General features: G+C 46.9%; 1 protein-coding gene across 1 annotated transcript; it reads right to left on the reverse strand.

The window, feature by feature from the left end:
- Positions 1–256: 256 nt before the first annotated feature.
- LOC123098287 (T-complex protein 1 subunit beta) lies at positions 257–4,564 on the reverse strand. Its single transcript, XM_044520242.1, has 11 exons — positions 4,367–4,564; positions 4,207–4,263; positions 3,686–3,751; positions 3,463–3,574; positions 3,165–3,293; positions 2,566–2,637; positions 2,096–2,211; positions 1,859–1,935; positions 1,266–1,751; positions 837–1,152; positions 257–748 (listed from the first exon to the last, which is right to left on the reverse strand). Exons 2-11 carry the CDS (start codon positions 4,261–4,263, stop codon positions 602–604), a joined length of 1,578 nt encoding a protein of 525 aa, XP_044376177.1. The 5' UTR covers positions 4,367–4,564; the 3' UTR covers positions 257–601.
- Between the last annotated feature and the right edge of the window lie 16,747 nt (positions 4,565–21,311).

Genomic DNA, 21,311 nt, shown 5'->3' on the forward strand with positions numbered 1-21,311 from the left:
TTCATGTTGGGTACGTGAGGTGAAGGACCAAATCTAGGTTTCTTGATCCAAAGTTTTGCAGCTGTCTTCCTTTCATATTCCTCTACTTGTACATATTCCTATGTTTTTTGTACCTGCTTTCCGAACGGGCCCTGAATGTGGTCCAGCATAGATGCTCATCTGACAAAGATATAAAGAACCAAAATTTATTAATCAGCTGACAATAAGTAAACACTTGTCAAACAGATCATCAAAGCTCCAATCGCACAGGTCTATCTTTGTTGCACAACTCATCACAATCAAAATTGGGACCGATTCTGCCATACATGTGTCGTGTCCAACACACAAATAGCAACGGCTGATAGATAACCAACAAAGTACAGCAAATGCAAGGTTACACTTAGAAATCACTATATCCTCTAGTGGAAAATCAACTGAAAGAAAACCAAGCCACTCCCTACAGAACAACGCTAGCAGCTACAAGTTCCAGTCGCTTAGGGGTCAGGGTTCAACGACAATCGAAATGGAGTCGGTCAAACTTTAAAGCAGTCGTGGACCACAGCAACCCAGCCAAAACTCGGCAAACCATCATACATACGAGAGCGCCGCATCGAGACAGCGCTCACATCCTGTCCTCCCTCCTGCGCGGGGCGCAGGTTATGATCTCGTCGACCCTCAGGATCATCTCCGCGGCCTCGGTCGCAGACAGGACGATGGCCTGCTTCACCTTGAACGCCTCACATATCCCGCGCTTCTGCATGTCTCCCAGCTGCACGACACCAGACCATGTTAGTTTCAAAATCACTCCTGTACAAGCTACACTACATAGCAAGTTGGTGGTGTCTCCATGAGCTTACCCCGCTGCTGATGACATCAATTCCAGCAGTGCTGTTCACTTTGTGGTGCTCGGCTCGGAGCTGGGAGATCAGCTCAGCACTATCCAGACCAGCATTGTCAGCAATGATTGTTGGGATGGCTTGCAGGGCGCGTGAAAAGGCGTCAATCGCATGAGATTTCTTCCCAGGGGTCTTCCTTGCAAGTTCATCCACCTCCTTGGACATCACCATCTCAGGCCATCCACCACCATATATGACACGCGTGTCAGTTACCGTCTGAGAAAGCACACATAGGGCATCATGCAAGGACCTCTCCGCCTCATCAAGTACATGCTCACTGTAGACAACAAGACACATGTATTCAGTTTGCGGCCAAATAAAACAGAATGCCTGAATAATACAATGTTATCAGTGCATGATAAGGAGCTACACCAAAACAATAAGGCATACCTTGCTCCTCTGAGGACAATTGTGCATGCTTGCCCCATCGCAACCCCGGAGAAATGAATCAGCCTGTCCTCTCCAATCATAATCTCTTCGATGAGCTTGCAGTGCCCAAGCTTAACAGACTCTGGGTTGTCAAAAGTTGATGCAATATCACCACCAGTGACAAGAGCTAGCCGCTCGATGCCCTCAAAGTCAGCATGCTCAACTGCGAGGATGCCAGCATCAGCAAAAAGTTCTTCAGGGAAGTTGTAGATTAGCTGCCTGTTGACAAAGCAGTTGATCCCATGGCCAATGATTTTCTGAACTTTCTCTCTCATTTTCTGTTTCTCAGCAGCTTCAATATCTGCAACCTTAGCCATCGAATCCACCCGGACACGTGCCCCATAAATCTTAACTTTATCTGTGTCCATAGCAGTGTTCGCAACCAGAATATTAGCGTTTTCAATTCGCTTTGGTTGACCAAGGCCAATCTTCTTATCAAGAATGAACCTACAAAATCGATTCAAAATGGTATATGTGTATCAGTCTGTTTGTAACTGATATAGAACCATAATATAGTTGGGATAAAAAAGAACCAAGGGTTTGAAAGAACATACCCTTCATCCAAAAAGGAATCCTTAAGAGAACCTCCCGGTTTCTTCAGAATTTGGATTGATTCCAAGTTGGTGCTACCCTGCCACCAATGAACAAGTGTGGTGCAGCATACCAAATCAACATTTTACTAACAGAACGTAACAATGTGAATGGATAATTATGAACTAATGAACTAGACTTCAAGCAACATCCCACATAGAAAAGGTATGGTATGACCAACTTCCCCCAATCATTTTTACCTTAAGCCTGAGGACAGCATCAACTGCAAGTTCAGCAAAATACTCCTTGTCCTGGGAGAGAATTTTTGAACTAAGCGTAGTCATGGCAATGTTCATGAGATCTGATCTGAACTTGTCTGCAGCACCAATGAAGGTTTATTGTCAGAAGACCATTCCTGGTGGCAAACTCTTGATATATAAACCATAATATAAATCATAATGACTGCAATAAACTTTAAACATCTGACTGAAAATTACTGCCAGGTCAATGCCAAGTCCCAACTAGGAAATCAGCGATACCAGGTGCCTAGCTAGTATTCCCGGAAGTGATGCTCATTAGAAGATAAAATGGGGAAAATAAGTATCCGGCCCAAGGATTAATGCAAACATAAATTTTGTTCCACATAACATAAGTAATTACTAGAAGAAGATTACAGAGTGTTTAAATATAGTTAAGAAATCATATATGAGAAAGTAACTAAATAGGTGACCTGTATTGTCTTTGTTGTCCATGGTCCTTTTCAGCAACGCATTTCTGGCACACTCAGCAGCCATTCTGTAACCTAATAGTACAGAGAGATGATAAAGCATTAGAGATGTTCAAATGTAACTAAATGATTAGCTATATATTTGCAAACAGTTCCATCATGCATCCATGTGTATCTCTCAAATATCATGTGTATCATTTCTGCATTAATAAGCAAGCCAAAAAGATAAGAAATGAAGACGCAAACATGAAAATGGAACAGAAAACAAAGGGTCATAGTTGTCCATCGCCAACATGACATCAACACAGAAGTGCACTGCTTTCATTTTTTTTAAGGTACTGTCTTACTTTTAAAATCCGGAAGTTGCCTAGACTAAGGGAGCTGCTTTTAATCATTTAAATATGACAAATTGAAAAACAAAGTATGTAAAAATGAGATGTCATTTTCCAAACTTCACATGTCTCACTGATCTGCAGATGTTGTTATTGTATCATTACTCACCAAAAACTTAGTAACATGTATTGAGGTGGTAACTAAGAGTTGCACAATTTTAAATGTTAGGGATAACATGTTGAATAAACTGCGTCTAAAATGAAGATTACCTGCAATTATAGTCATCGGATGAATCTTCATGTTAACCAACTTTTCAGCCTCCCTCAACAGTTCTCCAGCCAAAACAACAACAGAAGTTGTTCCATCACCAACTTCATCATCTTGGACTTTTGAGATGTCTAACAATCATTAAGGACTACATTTTCTTTCAATTAGGGAGAACATAAATACAACCAACTAATCAAATTGGGTCAGGAGAAGCTATAAGAAGCCTATATTGCCAGATCTAGAAACAAGCATCATCTCAGCAGGAAAATCATCAAGCAGTAGATTCAAACAAAAGGATACCAACAAGGACCTTGGCAGCAGGGTTGTCGATATGAAGTGACTTCAAAATGGTAGCGCCATCATTTGTAACGGTGACACTCCGCCCACGGCCAGTGGACTGAAGGATCTTGTCCTGGACATAAAAAAGGTAACGTGTAAATTCCAAGGAAAATCCTCTAGCATTCGATTGGCTGGCGCCATCTTTTGCCCAAACTGCATGTTTTTCTCTGTGAGCAGCACGTACCATTCCTTTTGGTCCCAATGTGGTCTTGACTAAGTCTGCAATCGCCATGGCACCTACGAAAGATGCCTGCCAGGAGGACGAAATCAAATGAATAAGAACCCCACATAAACAAAGACGCTGAACAATGATTCTACAAAGTATTGCCTCCATTCATAAATAAGTGAACTGAAACCACATCACTTATTTATGAACGGAGGGAGTAATATTCAGCTTCTGCAGTCGAAGGAGACCGGTAAACTCATTGCGCACAGTTGCAAAAGCGCATTATGCAACAGCAATACAGCATCAGTGTGTGTGTCTGCCGCGGTAACCTACAGATCCTACTACGCGAAGCCGACGGTCAGGTTGTTGATCTGGCACTTGTCGAAGTAACAATATATGGATTTTGCAGTCTGAATGAGATCAGTAAACTGATTGCACACAGTTGCAGCAGCGCCATCGAACCAACGGACGAACGAACGAACCGACCCAGTCAGACCAAGAAGGAAAACAAGCAGATCAGATGGTAGGGGGGTGGTTACCATCCTGGCGCGCTCGCCCTTCTCCTGGATGGCGTCATCCTTGAGCACCCTCTCCATCTGCCCAACCACGGAGAGAGACAGAAAAAATGTCAGGAACGCATCGCGCTGATCCAGCCACGGAGAAGAGAACTGACTGGGGGCGGTCGGGTGGGGTGGGTACCTCGGGGACGGGCGAGGCGGAGGCGAGGGAGAGGTTGAGGGCGGGTGGATCTCGTCGTCGGGGAGGCTGCAGAGGCGGCGGTGCGGAGCAGAGGAAGACACACAGCAGCAGCAGTCTAGGGCTTGCTTAAACGGGGCGCGTCCACGGGAGCGAGCGCGATGGCACAGCAGCGTCACACAGCAGCCCGCGTATGGGCCAGGCCCAGCGCGCAAGTGTGCATGTGGCCAGCCAGATCGCTAGAAAAAGGAAATCAATCGCTAGTTTCGGCCTGCCGGGCTGCCTAGACCAATACTACTATATGCGGGTTTGCTATGTCTCAAAATTGCTCAAAAAAAATGCTATGTCTCAAAAAAAATGCAGGTTTACTCTGTTTTCCCTTTTCTTTTCCTCTAAATGTTCCAAAGTTCTACTATTCCTATCAAAAAACACGAATTGAAGAAATGTCAAAATCGTTTAATTTTATTTGTAAATTTGAGAAAAATGATCACCATTCTAAGAAAATCAGAACTTTAAAAATGTCCAATTTTTTAACAAATCTTTGTGAAATTGAAATTTTATCACGAATTTTAAAAGAGTCGCTCTCAGCGGTCCCCACCTGGGTCAGGCCCAAAGTTACGAGTAATTCTATAATCATTCCTTTTTTATGTCAAAAACCTTACTGTGTTTTTTCGGTAAAATAAGCTAATATTTTCATACAAAATTTAGAAAATTTGTTCATGTACTTTTATAAATTCTTCTAGTATTTTTTTAATATTTATATTTCAAAAGTATTAATGCATTTTGTAATTATGTTCAACGTTTGTTTCAAATTTTGAACATGAATTTTGAAAAATGTTGAATGTGTGTTTAAAAACTATTTACCGTGTATTAAAAAATGTTCACATGTATTTCAAAAATCAACATGTATGAAAAATATTGAACGTGTGTTTAGAAAAAGTTCATCGTGTATTGAAAAAATGTTCATAGTATATTTACGAAAAGGTCAACATGTATTCAGAAAAATGTTCAACGTGTATTCAAAATAGGAAAAATAAAATTAAAAAAAGGAGAACAAAACAAGAAAAAACATGGAAATATAAAAACATTTGGGGGGGGGGGGCAGGAAAATGAAAAGGCGGAGAAAAAGACTGAATAATCGATAAATCAATGTCACAAGAAAAAAATAGAAAACTATCTTGCACAAAACCAGAAAAAAATCGATCACATGGCTCCGCCTCCGCTCTCTCCACAATTGGGTCGGCTTAGCTTTTTTTTTAGGGGTGTCACCAAGCTTTATTACTCAAACTCTAGGTGGAGAGGACTACAAAAGGGATCATGTGGGTTCAACAACTACACATGTCTTCCCTGAACAAGAGAGTTCGAAAAATTGGGTCGGCTTAGCTCACGGAGCCCTATGGGCGTTGTGGTGCATATTTGCCTCGCTGCACTAAGCATGCGTCACTTGTAGTGGGCCCACCTGGGTCGGGCCGAGAATTACCTGCAAATTTCTTTTTATTTGTTATTTTGTTAGAAATCTTAATGCATTTTTCGTGAAATACGCCAATACCCCGGTTAAAAAATATAAAAAATGTTATGTACTTTTAAAAATTCTCCTAAATTTTAAAAAGAAATGTTTTTACTTTAAAAGTGTTTGTGCATTTTTGAAAGTATGATCAACATATTTTAAAATATTCACCATGTATTTAGAAAAATGTTGAACGTGTGTTTCAAAAATATTAACCGTGTTTAAAAAAATGTTCACATGCATTTGAAAAGTATTCAACGTGTCTTTAAAATATATTCATCGTGTGTTGAAAAAATGTTCACAATATATTTACAAAATGGCCAACACGTATTCCAAAAAATGTTCATGGTTGGGGAGTTGGAATCAGAGAGGAACATGGGTTGGTGATCACCGTCGCGGGTTCGGACGGCGGGAGTGGTTCTCAAGTCGAGGTGTCCATGGATGGTCGGAGGGTCAGCGAAGTGGCAGATTGCGGCGATGGGAGTGAAGCAAACACTCCCCACATTACTTAGGCACTTGCTAATTGGTCCCACTTTAGTTTGCTTTAGTTGATTTGCCCCATATTACCATGATTTATTGATCATTTGTCCTCTTTCTTGATTTAATCTATTCTTAGTATTTTTAGTCCAGAAAATGAATGTGAAAATGAACGAAATATGCACTAGAAGCAATTTTAAATGTTATTAGTTATGTTTATGTTTTGTGCTACAATTGTGGTGGTTCTTGAGTCTGTATATGCAAGAGGCTGGGAGGAAAACAAATCTGCATGTATGGAATAATAAACGGTAAAACTGATTCTTAGCCTCGCCTCTAAGACTATTGCATTATGATTTTGTCTTCCCGATCATGGATATGATTTAGTGTAACAACGGATAGCAGCAACTTTGAGGACACAATTTCAGCGGAATACTTGTGCTGAACAAACCCAATTGATTGTTATACTTTTAGATCACATTGTCACTAAGTTATAAAGTATCATCACAGAGAAGTTAATGTTTTGTCTAGTTCCTTGCATCATGAGAGTATCTAGTACCTTCATGTCGGCTCAGTCTAGAAGGTGCTCATAGGGGTAGGGTGTACGTGTGTGCATTTATAGGGGTGAGTGTATGCGTGTATATATGAGTGCTTGCGTCTGTACTGTGTTCAGAAAAAGAGTACCTTCATGCTGGAAGGTGTACCTTGGGGGGCATCAAGCGTCACGTGTAACAGGGTGATCATAACAACAACTTTTGGGTACATTAGACAAGTATGACAAGGTACTTGATAGCTCAAGATTGGTATTTACTCCTCCGACGATGGAGGGATATTATTAGGGCCTTCTGGTGTGATGGTATCCATCATTGTCTCGCTAGACACAGAGTGTTTTGATCACGGGGATGCCAGAACACGGGACCAAGAAAAAGAGAACAAAATCGATAATGGGAAAACCGACATAGTGAATAAGTTATTGATTCATGGGGATGCCGACAAATCTTACCTCGGCGCAACGGGCGGCACACACCTCGTGTGGCGTCGCTACATCCATGTTGCCATGCCCGTGAACCATGACCACCAGTAGCTTCTTGATTAAGTAGTAGATGGGCGTGTCGAAGAAATCGTACCAGCGAGTGCTGCAAACGCTTTCCCGGCAACTTTCTTCCTCTCGTGCACTAGGTAGACTACCATGTCCGACAGTGGTTGGGGGGAATTTTTGTGGGGGCGAGGGGGAAAACACTTTTCTAAACTCTCTTTCTAAAAAAATCTTTTCATCGTTCAAAATTCAGGGGGAGGGGTGTGAGGGAGTCCTGGATTAGGGGGTCCTCGGACAGCCGGACTATATACCTATGTCGGACTGTTGGACTATGAAGATACAAGATTGAAGACTTCGTCCAGTGTCCGGGTGGGACTCTCCTTTGCGTGGAAGGCAAGCTTGGCAATTCGGATATGTAGATTCCCTTCTCTGTAACTGACTCTGTGTAACCCTGGCCCCCTCCGGTGTCTATATAAACCGGAGGGTTTAGTCCGTAGGACAAGAACAATCATAATCATAGGCTAGCTTCTAGGGTTTAGCCTCTACGATCTTGTGATAGATCAACTCTTGTAATACTCATATCATCAAGATCAATCAAGCAGGAAGTAGGGTATTACCTCCATAGAGAGGGCCCGAACCTGGGTAAACATCGTGTCCCCCACCTCCTATTACCATTAGCCTTAGACACACAGTTCGGGACCCCCTACCCGAGATCCGCCGGTTTTGACACCGACATTGGTGCTTTCATTGAGAGTTCCACTGTGTCGTCACAATAAGGCTTGATGGCCCCTTCAATCATCTACAACGACGCGGTCTAGGGTGAGGTTTTCCTCCCCGGACAGATCTTCGTATTCGGCGGCATCGCACTGCGGGCCAACTCGCTTGGCCATCTGGAGCAGATCGATAGCTACGCCCCTGGCCATCAGGTCAGGTTTGGAAGCCTGAACTACACTGCCGACATCCGCGGAGACTTGATCTTCGACGGATTCGAGCCCATGACAGGTACACCCTGCATCCACGATGAGCATGACCTAGATCTGCCATCGGACGATGTTCAGGAGATCGCACCTGCAGCTGCCCTGGCTTTAGATTCAGTGCAGATCGTGCCATCCGAGGACGGGAGGATGGACCCCGCCACAGAAGCCGCACACTCAACGGCGATAGAGCCGAACACATATTTCACTTCCAATGAGGTCTGTGTCGTCGGACCCTCGGACTCGTTTCCGGCCATAGGCTCCGAGCCGCGCGTATCCGCGCCCATCAGATCTAACTGGACACCGATCTTGGAGTTCAGCTCCGCGGACATCTTTCAGCACTCGCCCTTGGGCGATGTGCTGAACTCATTAAAATCTCTCTCCTTGTCAGGAGACTCGTGGCCGAACTATGTCCGGCTTGAGTGGGAAGCGGACGACGAAGGAATTCGTTACCCACCCACCATCCACTTAATAGCCACTTTCGACGACTTAACCGACATGCTTGTTTTCGACTCCGAAGACATCGACGGTATGGACGATGATGCCGGAGAAGAACAGGAACCACCGCCCACAAGGCGCTGGACAGCCACCGCATCATATGATATATATATATATATATATATATATATAGGTAAATTATATGGGGCACCTAGGTGCCTGGGCACCTCATTCGGATCCAACCCGTTAAGTGTTTTGTATTTGGAAATAATCAGTAGTACCATCCAAATAATCTTCTTTCCTTTCTCTACCTGCATGCAATTACTTCCGCTGCCATTTATTGCAGATTGGTTTCCAAAAAACTAGAAGCTATTGATTCCCTGGAATAATTTGTTTCCTTAAACAAATTCGACTAATCACATTAAAAATAGTTTGAACGCTCGTACTTGGTTCAGTATATACCCTATGACTTATTCTAATTTTTACTAGATACGTACAAAATAGTCCAATATATTTGTAAGTGCATACTCAGGCCCGCGAAAAAGGGCATACTCAAGATATTGTTAATGAAAATATACAAATACCCGGGGCAATTATATCTAATGAAAATACATACCGAAAATATTATACCTAATGAAAATATACAAATACCCGAGGTATTGTTTCTACTGAAAATATACACATACCAAGGTATGATACCTAATAAAGATTATGGATATATCTCGGGTATCCTAAATGAAATGAAGTTTGAATAACCAACAGTGATATAATTTGGTGCATACTCAAGTCCCAAAAAAATGCATAGTGAAAATATTGCTCAGTATGTACATATACCTCGAAGTGAAATTTATTGGTATATACCCACAAATGACACTACCTTTTAATAGGTGGATACATGTTCGTAAATTAAATACCTTGATGGATGATATGTTTCATTCCTGTAAATATGAATATCTATACAACATAATCGATAGAGATGTATTTGACGCATGATACTCAAGGATTATAATAGCTCTGCTATCTTTGCAAAAATCTTTATGAAAATCAAAATAAATTGTCATAAATTCCAATTTAAATATTAGTACATGTACATGTATACGTACACATGACGTTTGAAGCGTTTTCTATGTACCTTAGACTGCTAGTTTTCCACACACGTACATGTACAAATATAATTTAGTTACGTGCACTAAAATCTGGAAACTTTAACGCATTGATTGATGACTATCAATTAGTATTGAAATGCCATGCACGCATGCATGCATGCTTACCATAAATTTTTGTTACTACCAAATATACTAATTAACGGGTTTACCCACTAGTACTTGGATCAACGGCAATGCCATACATCCAACGGCTAGGAGGTAAGCCGTCCTATATATATATATATATATATATATATATATATATATAAGCACCGACGTCAATGGCGCCGCTCTAAACCATGCCAGGGTAGAAATAGCGATAACGGCACAAGAGACAATAGCACTCCGCATGATGCCGAAGACGAAAACAATCCCGCCTAGTCAAGCTTCGAACAAGCCGGACGGGAGGACGGGCAAGCTAGCCCCGATGAACAGGCCATGAATGAAGACTCAGAGGATGACAATTACATGCCCCTCTCCGAAGATGAGGTGAGCCTCGGCGACGAAGAATTTATCGTCCCTGAGGATCCCGTCGAGCAGGAGCGCTTCAAGCGCCGGCTTATAGCCACTGAAAAGAGCCTGAAGAAAAAACAGCAGCAGCTTCAAACTGATCAAGATCTGCTCACTGATAGATGGACTGAGGTTCTGGAGGCCGAGGAATACGGACTCGACCACCCAACCAAAAGTTACCCGAAGCGCAGGTTGTTACCTCAATTCGAGGACGAGGCACTGGAGCCTATACTACCAGCGCAGGATGCGGCTGACCGACCACCTCGTGGCCGAGACAAAGCGACGTATCAGTCCGAACACCAGCCCGCACCCCGTCGCCGAACAAATAGAAACACGAAGGCCCGGGGCTACACGCATGACCTGCGAGACGAATTGGAAAACAAAGCAGGACAGTCAAGATCGATCTACGGATCGCGGGGCCGCGCCCCAACACGTGACAATGACCGCCACGCCGGATATACTAAATACAAACCCGTCCCGGCATAGAGGCGCCGCACACCCCCTATGCTTCACTGACGAAGTAATGGAGCATGAATTCCCAGAAGGGTTTAAACCCGTAAACATCGAACCATATGATGGGACAACAGACCCCGCGGTATGGATTGAAGATTTCCTTCTCCACATTCACATGGCCCGCGACAATGATCTCCATGCCATCAAGTACCTCCCACTAAAGCTCAAGTGACCAGCTCGGCACTGGCTGAATAGTCTGCCGGGAAACTCTATCGGTAGTTGGGAGAACCTGGAAGACGCATTCCTTGACAACTTTCAGGGCACTTATGTGCGACGACCGGACGCTGATGACTTAAGTCATATAACCCAACAGCCCGGAGAGTCAGCCAGGAAATTCTGGACTCGGTTCTTAACTAAAAAGAACCAAATCATCGACTGTCCGGACGCCGAAGCCCTAGCGGCCTTTAAGCATAACATCCGGGACGAGTGGCTCGCCCGACACCTCGGCCAAGAGAAGCCGAAGTACATGGTAGCCCTCACGACACTCATGACCCGCTTCTGTGCGGGCGAGGACAGCTGGCTAGCTTGTAGGACCAACGACTCAAGCAAGCCTAGAACTTCTGCATCCAGAGATAACAACGGCAAGCCCCGACACAGCAAACACAAGCGTCGAAATAATGGCGACAACGCCGAAGAGATGATCGTCAATGCCGGATTCAGCGGCTCTAAGACCGGTCAAAGGAAGAAACAATTCAAAAGAAACAGTCCAGGCACGTCCAGTCTGGACCGTATACTCGACCATCCATGTCAAATTCACGGCACCCTAGGAACACCAGCCAATCATACCAACAGAGAATGTTGGGTCTTCAAACAAGCCGGCAAGTCAAGTGCTGAAAGCAAGGAGAAGGGGTCGCAAAGCGATGACGACGAGGAGGAGCCCCGGCCACCGAACACAAGAGGGCAAAAGAAGTTTCCCCCGCAAATTAAAACGGTGAATATGATAAATGCCACCCATATTCCCAAACGGGAGCGGAGGCGCACACTTAGGGACGTCTACGCAACGGAGCTAGTCGCCCCAAAATATAACCCATGGTCGTCCGGTCCGATCACCTTTGACCGCAAGGATCGTCCGACCAATATCTGTCAGGGCGGCTCAGCCGCACTAGTCCTTGACCCAATAATTGACGGATTCCACCTCACGCGAGTCCTTACGGACGGAGGCAGCAGTCTAAACCTGCTTTATCAGGATACAGTGCGCAAGATGGGTATCGATCCTTCAAAGATCAAACCCACATAAACATCTTTAAAGGTGTCATACCAGGCGTTGAGGCCCGCTGTACAGGCTCCATCACTCTGGAAGTAGTCTTTGGACCCCCGGATAATTACCGCAATGAAGAGTTAATCTTTGATATCGTCCCTTTTCGCAGCAGCTATCACGCACTGCTCGGACAAACCTCGGACGAACCACGTTTGCTCGATTCAACGCAGTGCCACACTACGCTTATCTTAAGCTCAAGATGCCCAGTCCACACGACGTCATAACAGTTAATGGCAAAGCTGAACGCTCCCTCCATACCGAAGAACACACCGCCGCCTTAGCAGTAGAAGCGCAGAGCGGCCTTTTTCAATAGAACCTTCATTCGACGGCCAGGCTACCGGACACCGTCAAAAGAGTCTAAACTACTCCGCGGCAGGATAGCCCAGCTCGTCAAGAGCTCAATTAACCACTTCGGCGATAGGCGGAGGCAAATCTAGGTTATGCCCCACAATGCGGCTTAACCGCTTCGTGGCACACAAACATTTTTTGCATTTTCTTTGCAGGTCCACGTTTGTCTACACCATCACTGGCAACCTGGTGACCGGACCTATGAAGGGACGAACATACCAAGGAGGGAAACAGCTCGAACGCGTAAGGGGATCCTTAGATATTCCCCTTGATGATCATCCGATTATTCCCCGAATCCGCACACAGCCCCCCTGGTCTCAGCAGGTTCCGAAGTCATATTTCTTTTTATCGCACTACTTGTATTCGTACGCCTCTTATTCAATTACAACATGTGGCTTTATATGACGCTTACTTGCTGTTCTTTCTTATTGATATTTTTTGTCAAGTGGCAGCCGTACACTACGGTACGCCTTAATATGCCAGGGGCCTCGTTGTTTACCCATAATACGGCAACAAAGTCCGAACACCCTCACGGTCGTTCGGCACCCCGAACTTATAGCATTATATGCATCGGCTCCGAATCATGTCTTGGGTCAATAGTTGGGTTGCCCGGCTCCTGTGCTTGCTACCCTACGTTCCGCTATATCGGCTAGGGTAGTAAAGGGAGAACTACTGCGATTGTGTCCCGGTTCTTCCGGACGAGCACCTCAGTAGAGAAAGCCGAAAATTGACTGTCATGATGCGGCGAGAGCTGGTCAGCTGTTCGAGAGGTTACAAAATCTTTTAGGATTTCTTCCGCATTATGCGATAACTAATGCAGCGTGCGACGGATCGGTTTTTTTTCGGTCAGGTGCTTATAGAGCCCCTAGTGCGGTCTTCCGAACACCAGGGGCTGCGCCTAACTTTCTTTTGTCAAACTCCTATGGCTAAGTGAGGGTGATAAAGCCTTATAGTCCGATTGCCTGGTTCGTTGCGCTGAACACCTCCTTCAAGGACCCAAAATTGGGGTAAAGAGTGTTCAGGTTTATCCCGAACACCCCCGTACTTCCTACGTGGGGGCAGAAGCCGACGACTGGCCAACTCTCAGGATTAATATATAAAAACGGCCGCACAGGAGGTAAAATTTTACAAATAACAGGCATTACATTATATAAACGACCTTGTTCAACATTACAAAGGATAACATGAATGTATTCATGGGAATATAATATCCTTGGCACATTGCTCCGCTACAAGGCGGGATCCTTTGAGGACACCGTCATAATATAACTCGGGCTTGCGGTGCTCCTTCCCTGCGGGCGGTCCTCCGGTCATCAGCTTTACGGCATCCATCTTCGCCCAGTGCACCTTGGTGCGGGCGAAGGCCATTCGCGCACCTTCCATACAGACCGACCGCTTGATGACTTCAAGTCGAGGGCAGGCACTTACAAGCCGCTTCACGAGCCCGCAGTAGCTGCTAGGAATTGCCTCGGCGGGCCATAGACGGATAATTAAATCCTTCATGGCTAGTTCGGCCGCCCTATGCAGTTCGATCAGCTGTTTCAGTTGATCGGCAAAGGGCACTGGATGCTCTGGCGCCAGATATTGCAACCAGAACATCTTCTCCGTAGAGCTCCTTTCTTCGGCTCGGTAGAATTGTGCGGCATCAGATACCGGCAGTTCCGCAAACACCCCTGGATAAATCCGAATTCGGATTAGTAACATGATTTTCTTCCTTCAAATATTTGCTTTGCATAGAAAAAGCCTTACCCGCCGCGATCTTTCTGGCCTCCTGGATTTCCTGAAGGGCGCCTTGGGCTTCCCCCCGGGCATCGTGTGCAGCTTGACGAGCCTTGGTGAGTTCGGATTCTTTCTCCGTTAAACTCTGCTCCAAGGTCTCGCACTTCTTCACGACCTCTTGGAGCTCTTGCTGAACTTCAATAACCCTGGCCTCGTGCTTTTCACGAAGGGCCTGCTCTTTGGCCGCCTTCTTCTCGGCCTCGGCCACTGCCTTCCTAAGAGCCTCGACTTTGGCCATCGCTCCTAGAGCACATCATGATTTTTTTTTCGTCATACTCAATTATTCATTCGTACTGAATGTAAACAAGGTTTTTTTGCATACCTTGGTTATCCTTCAACTGCTTCTTCACTTGGCCGAGCTCTTCTTCGGCCTACTCCAGACTCTGCTTCAGTCCGGAGACTTCCGCAGTATGAGAGGTGGCAGTCACTATAGACGCCTGCTTAGAAAAACAAAAGAGGGAGAGGTACTACAAGGTAAGTCTCCTGTGAACATATATTTGATCCTCTGTCCGGTTTTTCCTTCCGAACACCGAACAGTGTATCAGGGCCTACTATCTATACTATGACACTCTTTAAAACCTCACAACATACCTCAAAGCCCGTTATAAGGCTGATGCAGGCTTCAGTCAGTCCGCTTTCGGCAGACTGAATCTTCTCAATCACCGCACCCATAAGGGCACGGTGTTCTTCAATGATGGAAGCGTTCTTCAGCGCTGCTGATAAGGTATCCGGCACCTCTGGTTGGGCAGAGGTTGCCGGTGGAACAGGCGCACCCCCTTCTATCGAGGGAGGTTGCCCGCCTGATTCCGGAGCCGTGTTGGTCTCCGGAACTATGTCCGGCTGGGGGCCGAATTCAAGATAGCCCCCGCCGTCGGTGTCCATGGGGGCCTTTTCCCCCGTGTGTCTGGCCGCCGAGGTTTGACCCTCTGGCGCCGCCTTGACGGTCTTCCCAGCCCCTCCTTGGCCTGGGTCCCTTTGGGACGATACCTCGGTGTCGTCCACGTGTTTTGGGGAGAAGGCCGTCGGGGGAGTCCCGCTGTCCATAGCGTCCGAACCCAGTGAATCCTCCGATGAGGATTGCTCGGCGCGGGACCTGGCCGGACTGCAAAAAAGGCGTGACTCAATGCGTTAAACGCTAGGCGATAGTGAGTCTGGATATACAAACGTGTCCGGGTTTCATATACTCACGATTTAACCAGGGGCTGGACCCTGGGAGCCCACTCTGGGCTGCTGTCGGTGGCGGTGGTGGATTCATCCGGAAAGGGGGGTTTTTCCCTTCTTAGGCGATTCAGCCTCCAAGTGAGTGGAGACCGTCCTTTTCTTTCTCCCCCTCGCTGGGGGGGATCGGCTTTCCTCCTCTTCCTCGTCCTCTTTGGAGGAAGAGCGGGCCTCCGAGTCTTCGGATACCATGTCCGAAGTACCCTCGCGATGAAGGCCGCCCCTGGTCTCTTTGGCCTCTTTCTTGGCTTTCTTCTTCGGGGCCTTGTAAGGCGCCGGGACCAGGATCTTCGTCAGAAGTGGGCTGGCTTGTTCTTCTAGTAGCGGGGCCGGGCAGTAGATCCGCCCTGCCTTCTTCGTCCAACCCTAGGAGAGTTGTTGGAAAATACGTTAAGCGTTTCCCTTGGATTGTGCGGATAAAGCATATAACTTGCCAACATACGAAGACTTACCGAACTCGTGGGTCGGGACAATTGGTACCCGCGGTCCTCGGCTGAATCCGGCCACGATTTGCTAGACTTAAAGAGCACCTTCCAGATGTCTTCGTGCGATGAGTCGAAGAACCCTAGTAGGGTCTGGTGCTTGGCCGAATTGAATTCCCATAAATTGCAAGCCCTGCGTTGACAGGGGAGAGTCCGGCGAACTAACATCACCTGGACTACGTCGAGAAGTTTGATGTTCTTGTCTTCCATACCCTTGATACGCGCCTGGAGCACCGCCAGCTCGTCTGGCGAAGACCAGTTCAGGCCCTTCTTGAGCCAGGACGTAAGCCGCAATGGAGCTCCGGATTGGAATTCGGGAGCCGCGGCCCATTTTGTGCCGCGTGGCTCAGTGATATAGAACCACTGTTGTTGCCACCCTTTGACGGAATCATTGAAGGTACCTGATGGCCATGTGACGTTGGGCATCTTGCTCACCATGGCTCCTCCGCACTCGGCGTGCTCGCCGTTCACCACCTTGGGCTTCACATTGAAAATCTTCAGCCATAATCCGAAGTGTGGAGAGATGCGGAGGAAGGCCTAGCACACGACGATGAATGTCGAGATGTTGAGGAAGGAATTGGGGGATAGATCATGAAATCGATCCCATAGTAATACATAAGGCCGCAAACGAATGGGTGGAGGGGAAACCCTAGCCCGCGGACAAAATGAGGGAGGAATACAACCCTCTCGTGGGGTTCCGGAGTAGGGACAATCTGTCCCGCCGTCGGAAGGCGGTGGCCGATCTTGTTGGCCAGATACCCGGCCTCCCGAAGTTTCTTAATATCCTTCTCTTGGACGGTAAAGGCCATCCACTTGCCTCCGGCTCCAGATCCAGACATTTTCGGAATGCCTTTGTGGGCGGAGAAGGCGAATGCTTGGGCGCTGGAGCTCGAGCGAAAGAGAGTAGGCGGAAGAAGAAGAAGGCGTGGGTGAAAAAGGGGAATCCTTGTCTCTTTATAAAGGCAGCAGAAATCATGCGCCTCCCCACTTGCCCTAGAAACTCGCTTATTCCCCAAGCGCCGTGCTAATGGCGCGGTTGGGTTACCCACGCCCATATTGATGAGAATCCCATGATAAGGGGACACGATCTCTGCTTCGACAAGACGTGCCAATAAAATCGCCTCGCAAGATGTGTAGTAGCAGGTTGAGAAAACGGTTCGAATAATGACCGGGCCACGGCGTGATGTCACGCTATGGAAAAGTTGTCAGCAGATTAGACTCGTGGAATATTGTACTCTCTACGGTGGTATGTGGAATTTGTTTTGCAGGGCCGGACACAATTCTTGTGTTCAAGATCTACTTTGAAGTATTCGGAGAAGGAACCCGCCTTGCAATGCCGAAGACAATCTGCGCGTCAGACTCATCGTCATTGAAGCCTGGTTCAGGGGCTACTGAGGGAGTCCTGGATTAGGGGGTCCTCGGACAGCCGGACTATATGCTTATGCCGGACTGTTGGACTATGAAGATACAAGATTGAAGACTTCGTCCCGTGTCCGGGTGGGACTCTCCTTTGCGTGGAAGGCAAGCTTGGCAATTCGGATATGTAGATTCCCTTCTCTGTAACCGACTCTGTGTAACCCTAGCCCCCTCCGGTGTCTATATAAACCGGAGGGTTTAGTCCGTAGGACAAGAACAATCATAATCATAGGCTAGCTTCTAGGGTTTAGCCTCTACGATCTCGTGATAGATCAACTCTTGTAATACTCATATCATCAAGATCAATCAAGCAGGAAGTAGGGTATTACCTCCATAGAGAGGGCCCGAACCTGGGTAAACATCGTGTCCCCCGCCTCCTGTTACCATTAGCCTTAGACACACAGTTCGGGACCCCCTACCCGAGATCCGCCGGTTTTGACACCGACAGGGTGCCCCCACTGAGTTACACTAAGCTCCACTAGTGTATGCTATGGAAGAACCAATGTGATGGTCTGCAAGTGCACAGGGCTATGTAGAAATTTCGTGATAAGTAAGGTTTGTCGATCCCATAGGGAGCGAATAGGATGGCACCACAATCCGCGCAACTGTGTTGTCACTTAACACAACTACGCTCACACCCAAACTGGAGTTTGGAAATAGTTCACTTCAGTAGGTTGTTAGGGAACAGAAAAAAGAAAGCACTAAACTAAGGTACTAGAATGAACGAGAAATAAATACTAAACTAGATGAAGGAAATAGACAAAGAGAAGTATGTGATGTTTTAGATGAGGTTGTTGGCATCTAGGTGTTGGGGAACATTTCATGGAAAACAAAAAAATTCTACACACACACGCAAGATCTATCCGTGGAGATGCATAGCTACGAGAGGGGCAGAGCATCTACATACCCTTGTAGATCGCTAAGCAGAAGCGTTTATCAACGCGGTTGATGTAGTCGTACACCTTCACGATCCGTCCCGATCAAGTACCAAACGTACGGCACCTCCACGTTTAGCACACGTTCAACTCGATGACGTCCTTGCCTTATCGATCCAGCAAGAGAGGTGAAGTAGTAGACGAGTTCCGGCAGCACGACGGAGTGGTGACGGTGGTGGTGAAAACTATCCGCAGGGCTACGCCAAGCACAACAGACGTGGACGGAGGAGAAACTAGAACTAGAGGGAGATGGGGCGCCGCACATGGCTTGGGGATTGTGGTGTGTCTTGCTCCTCTCCCTCCTCAAATATAAATAAATAAATATATATATATAGGTGGAGGAGGGAGGGGAGGCAGCCTAGGGTGCCCCCAAAGGGGCCGGCGCCCAACCCTAGGGCCTGCCTTGGCCGCGCTCCCCTTCCTTCTTTGGCACATGGGGGAAAGGAAAGGGGGATGGCTGCCTCAGGGCGCCCCCTTCCCTTTCTCTCTTCTGTGGAGAAAGGCAGGAGGGGGCCAGCCCCTCCCTTTCCTTTACAAGGTCGGCGACCAGGTTGGGGGCGCGCCAGCCCCTTGTGGGTTGGTATGCTCCCCTTCTCTTGTCCCATTAGGCCCAGTAACTTCCCGTGGCCTCCCGGAACCCCTTCCAGTGATCCGATAAATACCCAGTGCATTCTGAAACCTTTCCAGAGACCAAATACTATCATCCTATATATCAATCTTTATCTCCAAACCATTACGGAGCTCTTCGTCATGTCCGTGATATCATCCGGGACTCCGAACAACAATCGTGTTGGGGAACATAGTAATAATTCAAAATTTTCCTACGTGTCACCAAGATCATTCTAGGAGATGCTAGCAACGAGAGAGAGAGAGAGGGAGTGCATCTTCATACCCTTGAAGATTGCTACGTGGAAGCGTTACAAGAACGCGGTTGATGGAGTCGTACTTGCGGCGATTCAAATCGCGGAAGATCCGATCTAGCGCCGGACGGAAGGCGCCTCCGCATTCAACACACGTACAGCCCGAGGACGTCTCCTCCTTCTTGATCTAGCAAGGGGAGAGGAGAAGTTGAGGGAGAGCTCCGGCAGCACGACGGCGTGGTGGTGGAGCTTGTGGTTTTCCTGCAGGGCTTCGCCAAGCTCTACGGAGGAGGAGGAAGTGTTGGATCAGGGAGGGGCTGCGCCAGGGGAAGGGTTTTTGGCTGCCCTCCCACCCCCTCACTATATATAGGGGAAAGGGGAGAGGGGGCCGGCCCCTCTAGATGGATCTAGAGAAGGGGGCGGCAGCTAGGGGAAACCCTAGATGGGTTTGGGGCGCCCCCACCCCTAGGAAACTTGCCCCCCAAGCTGGGAGGGGCGACTGCCCTAGGGGTGGCGCCCCCACCTCTCCAGGTTACGTGAGATGGGGTGGAAGGGGCGCACAACCCCTTAGTGGTCTGGTGTGCCCCTTCCCCTTGGCCCATAAGGCCCCCCCAACACTTGCCGGGGCCTCCGAAACTCCTTTCGGTCACACTAGTCGTCACCCGGTACCCCCGAAACAATTCCGGACTCCAATACCCTTCATCCAATATATCGATCTTCACCTCCGAACCATTCCGGAGTTCCTTGTCACGTACGGGATCTCATCCGGGACTCCGAACAACATTCGGTAACCACATACTATATCCCATAACAACTCTAGCGTCACCGAACCTTAAGTGTGTAGACCCTACGGGTTCGGGAACCATGCAGACATGACCGAGATACCTCTCCGGTCAATAACCAATAGCGGGATCTGGATACCCATATTGGCTCCCACATGTTCCACGATGATCTCATCGGATGAACCACTATGTCGGGGATTCAATCAATCCCGTACACAATTCCCTTTGTCCATCGGTATGTTACTTGCCCGAGATTCGGTCGTCGGTATCCCCATACCTCGTTCAATCTCGTTACCGGCAAGTCTCTCTACTTGTTCCGTAACGCATGATCCCGTGACCAACTCCTTAGTCACATTGAGCTCATTATGATGATACATTACCGAGTGGGCCCAGAGATACCTCTCCGTCATACGGAGTGACAAATCCCAGTCTCGATTCGTGCCAACCCAACAGACACTTTTGGAGATACCTGTAGTGCACCTTTATAGCCACCCAGTTACGTTGTGACGTTTGGTACACCCAAAGCATTCCTACGGTATCCGGGAGTTGCACAATCTCATGGTCTAAGGAAATGATACTTGACATTAGAAAAGCTCTTAGCAAACGAACTACACGATCTTGTGCTATGGTTAGGATTGGGTCTTGTCCATCACATCATTCTCCTAATGATGTGATCCCGTTATCAATGGCATCCAATGTCCATGGTCAGGAAACCATAACCATCTATTGATCAACGAGCTAGTCAAGTAGAGGCTCACTAGGGACATGTTGTGGTCTATGTATTCACACATGTATTACGGTTTCCAGTTAATACAATTATAGCATGAACAATAGACAATTATCATGAACAAGGAAATATAATAATAACCATTTTATTAATGCCTCTAGGGCATATTTCCAACAGTCTCCCACTTGCACTAGAGTCAATAATCTAGTTCACATCACTATGTGATTGTAATGAATCCAACACCCATGGGGTCTGATCATATCTTGCTTGTGAGAGATTTTTTTCTAGTCAACGGGTTTGAACCTTTCAGATCCATGTGTGCTTGACAAATCTCTACGTCATCTTGTATATGCAGCTACCACGCGCTATTTGGAACTATTCCAAATAACTGCTCTACTATACGAATCCGGTTTACTACTCAGAGTCATCTGGATTAGTGTCAAAGTTTGCATCGACATAACCCTTTACGACGAACTCTTTTACCACCTCCATAATGGAGAAAAATTCCTTAGTCGACTAGTTACTAAGGATAACTATGACTGCTGT

Source organism: Triticum aestivum, chromosome 4D (assembly GCF_018294505.1).
Source record: "Triticum aestivum cultivar Chinese Spring chromosome 4D, IWGSC CS RefSeq v2.1, whole genome shotgun sequence".
In the NCBI taxonomy this organism is placed as follows: domain Eukaryota; kingdom Viridiplantae; phylum Streptophyta; class Magnoliopsida; order Poales; family Poaceae; genus Triticum; species Triticum aestivum.

Bases quoted from the DNA above. Each gene is read 5' to 3' on its own strand.
- LOC123098287 (XM_044520242.1), bottom strand. From the start codon at position 4,263: ATGGAGAGGGTGCTCAAGGATGACGCCATCCAGGAGAAGGGCGAGCGC. The intron at 1,936-2,095 runs GTAAAAATGATT...CATTGGTGGCAG, and splicing joins ATGCTGTCCTCAGGCTTAAG to GGTAGCACCAACTTGGAATC. The intron at 749-836 runs GTAAGCTCATGG...GGTGTCGTGCAG, and splicing joins TTGATGTCATCAGCAGCGGG to CTGGGAGACATGCAGAAGCG.